This window comes from Pteropus vampyrus, unplaced genomic scaffold, assembly GCF_000151845.1.
Source record: "Pteropus vampyrus isolate Shadow unplaced genomic scaffold, Pvam_2.0 Scaffold36, whole genome shotgun sequence".
NCBI lineage: Eukaryota > Metazoa > Chordata > Mammalia > Chiroptera > Pteropodidae > Pteropus > Pteropus vampyrus.
Window position 1 is genome coordinate 435,098 of NW_011888817.1, and position 3,163 is coordinate 438,260.

A 3,163-nucleotide genomic window follows, 5' to 3' on the forward strand; every position below is an offset into this window, starting at 1 on the left:
GTTTGGGAATCATTTTTGTTTTCTTATCTGCTATACCTTATCTTTCCCTCCCTACTACCAAACTGGCTTTTGCTTCTGGTTGCAAAGTTTTCAGGCACAATCTTCCACAGGACTTCTCTCATTTCTGACGTCAGCTACAAGTTTAGGGTTTCCTGAAATAACCCTCAAGTTCAATAATTTGCTGCAAGGACTCACAGAACTCAACTGAAGGCTGTTATACTCACAGCTATAGTTTAATGCACGACAAGGATACAGATCAAAGTTAGCCAAAGGGCAGAGTCTGGGAAGTTCCAAACATGAAGCTCTGGTGTCTTCAGGATGGCATCTACGTGTAACAGAATGTTGTCAGTCATGAAGCTCACCTGAACTTTGCTGTCCAGAGTTTCTGTTGGGGTTTCATTATGTAGGCATTATTGATTGATTGCCTCAGTGGTTGAACTCAGTCTCTAGCTCCCCAGTTCCCCAGGTCTGGCCGATAATCACATGGCCAGAGGTCCACCTTGAGTACCTCATTAGCATAAACTGTCAGGTGTGGCTGAGAAACCCACTGTGATTAATAAAGACAACCTTTTCACTTGAGAAATTTGAAGGGTTTAGAGGTTCCCTCCCAGGAGCCAGTGACAAAGGTCAGACATTTCTTAGGGCAAGACCAGATTCTTTACCATACCTACCTTTCCTGTAGCACTTACACATCCATAGTGTCTGTTTTCTTGTTTGTCCTCCCACTGGTTGAAAACAGTTTGAGGCAAACTGACAGGCTGTATAATGGAGTGGATGCCTTGGGGTCAGGCTGCCCGAGATGTAATCTCAGCTCTGCTGTGACCTTGGGCACAGTTAAACTACTCTGCCTCAGTTTCCTGGTGTATATGATGGTGTGCAGGATAATACCTCTTCGAGAGGGTTGGTTTGAAGATTAAAAGTGACAATCTATGAGAAGTGGGTAGAGCAGTGCTTGACACATAAGTATTCATTAATGCAACTATTATGATCACTGCATTTAATATTACATTTCCAGTGTCTCTTATAGATTTAGGCTTATAGGAAGCATTCAGTAAATATTTATTGAAGGAATAAGTAAACGCATCCTTTATGAATGATTGGTGCCCTTCTGAGTAGCAGTCTGTACTGTTCAAACAGCTACATTCCTAGACTGACAAAGCTAATGGACTTTTTAGATATACACCCTTGTTCTTCATTATTTGGAACTAAAAATATACCAAAGCATGTTTGCATTTGGATTTTTCCATTATAAAGACTTCATTTTTCTCTCCTATTTCCATGCAGTGGCCAGTTTGGCAAAGCCTGGTACATTTGCTGGCAATGATGCAATTGTAGCCTTTGCAAGAAATCATCAATTGAATGTGGTGATTCATCAACTTAATGCCCCTTTGTGGCAGGTAGGTCATCTATTCAAGAGTTTATCTTAAGCTCTTCTTTATAAATTAGCTTTGGGAATGTCCTAAGATGACGGGGCATGACCTGTGTTATTGAACTGTACAGGGTAACTTGTACTGCAAGCCTAACCAAAGACCGGAAGCTTGCGGTGGCTTGGGATTAAACCCTGTGCCATGTTCAAGTGGAGTCTGGAGTATAATTCAGAAACCTTTAAAATGCCAGAAATATTATTCAGCAGTCAGTTAATTGGGTAAGTTGGAGGCAGAGCACCTAACGTGAAAATACTACAGATAAGTCGGTAAAATATCTAAGTGAGAATTAAAAGGATTAGTGCATACAGATTTCTGTTTTGAAGTGTGCCTAGTCCCACATGTATGTTTGTTTTTCGGTGGAAGAAAACAAAGACCAAATTCACTTATAACCATTGCTAATAAGGATGTTCTGAACAACAAAATTTATTTCATGGCTTAGGATATCAAGTTTCATTTCTCTGGCCCACTCAGCTGTCCATACGATACCAGTGGTTTTCCTACAGCAAACGAGACTGTACAGGTGTTAAGATTGTGTTGTAGGGTGGCAGTGCACATTGCTGAGCCATTTCATTTCGCCTTTATCCTCCCCCTGTTGTAAAGTAGCTGCCCATTCAAATTTCTTGGCTTTACTATCCTAAATTAACCTAATCGCCCAATTCCTCAAACTGAACATTCTGCGGTGTGAAAGGTCAAAGGTCAGGTGAAGATGTGCGAAGGCTGCCACCCCCTGCTCTTCCTCCTCACATTCCGAGTGCTTCCGGTACCTCGTAGTTCCACTCCCGAAGACTGGGCCTGTGATTTCTGTCATTCTTCCTCCTCCTCCCTCAACTGCCTCTCTGTTTCTGACTTTTTATTTTAGTCGTATACAACATATTAATTGTAGAAAAATTTGAAAATTCAGAAAAGCCCATAAAGGATAATAAAAATCTCCCGGAGTCACATTGTCTAGAGATTATTACCGTTAACGTTTTAGTGTGTATTCCCGTCATCTACACAGCCTCTTAGCTGTAAAAACATTCACACAAAACTGGAAAAATATGTATCACAATGTTTTTATACACATTTTAAACACATCTACACATAGACACATCCATATATATGTATACACACACTCGTGATCCTATGCGTTATTTTTATAAAGGCAATTGTGGCCCTTTTTCTCATTTTTCCCATATACCCCCAGCATATATATTCCTTTGTAAATTGTTTACTTTTAGCTTTTGCACATTAAAAATAAAGTCAAGCTTATAGAGGTATAATTTACGTAGAGCAAAATGCACCCATCTCAGGTGTCAATTTCTGTGTTTTGACAAATACAGTCACATAACCATAACCAGTACTATCAACATATAGAATATTACCATCACTTCAAAAAGTTTCCTCAGGCCCCTTTGCAGTCACTAGTCCCCTCCGCCATCCCCATCCTCTTGTAACCACTAATCAGATTTGTCTCCTACAGTTTTGTCTTTCCAGAATGTCATCTAAATGATACTAGGTAGCCGTTGTATCTGCCATAATGTCCTTTTAATAAAATTACAGTAAAATAAATTAGATACTCCACAGGTCGGTGAGGAATTTTACCAGGATACAGTGAACAGGAGGGAAACAGTATCTGTGTGTGTTCTTGGGATAGTGTTGACGGAGGGACTGACACAGGGAGAGCTATCACATTTTTAGTGAGGTGCTCTCTTTCTAAGGATGATCGTTAAGCCGAGAAAACTGGTTACCTACTTCAT

General features: G+C 40.2%; 1 protein-coding gene across 6 annotated transcripts in view; it reads left to right on the plus strand.

Moving 5' to 3' along the window:
- OTUD3 (OTU deubiquitinase 3) overlaps positions 1–3,163 on the plus strand; it is a 27,805-nt gene that overhangs the window by 10,352 nt on the left and 14,290 nt on the right. For all 6 annotated transcript variants that reach the window (XM_011357505.2, XM_011357504.2, XM_023529118.1 and 3 more), the window contains exon 3: positions 1,285–1,397. In XM_011357505.2, the coding sequence (XP_011355807.1) occupies positions 1,285–1,397 (113 nt within the window). The remainder of the gene's footprint in view (positions 1–1,284; positions 1,398–3,163) is intronic.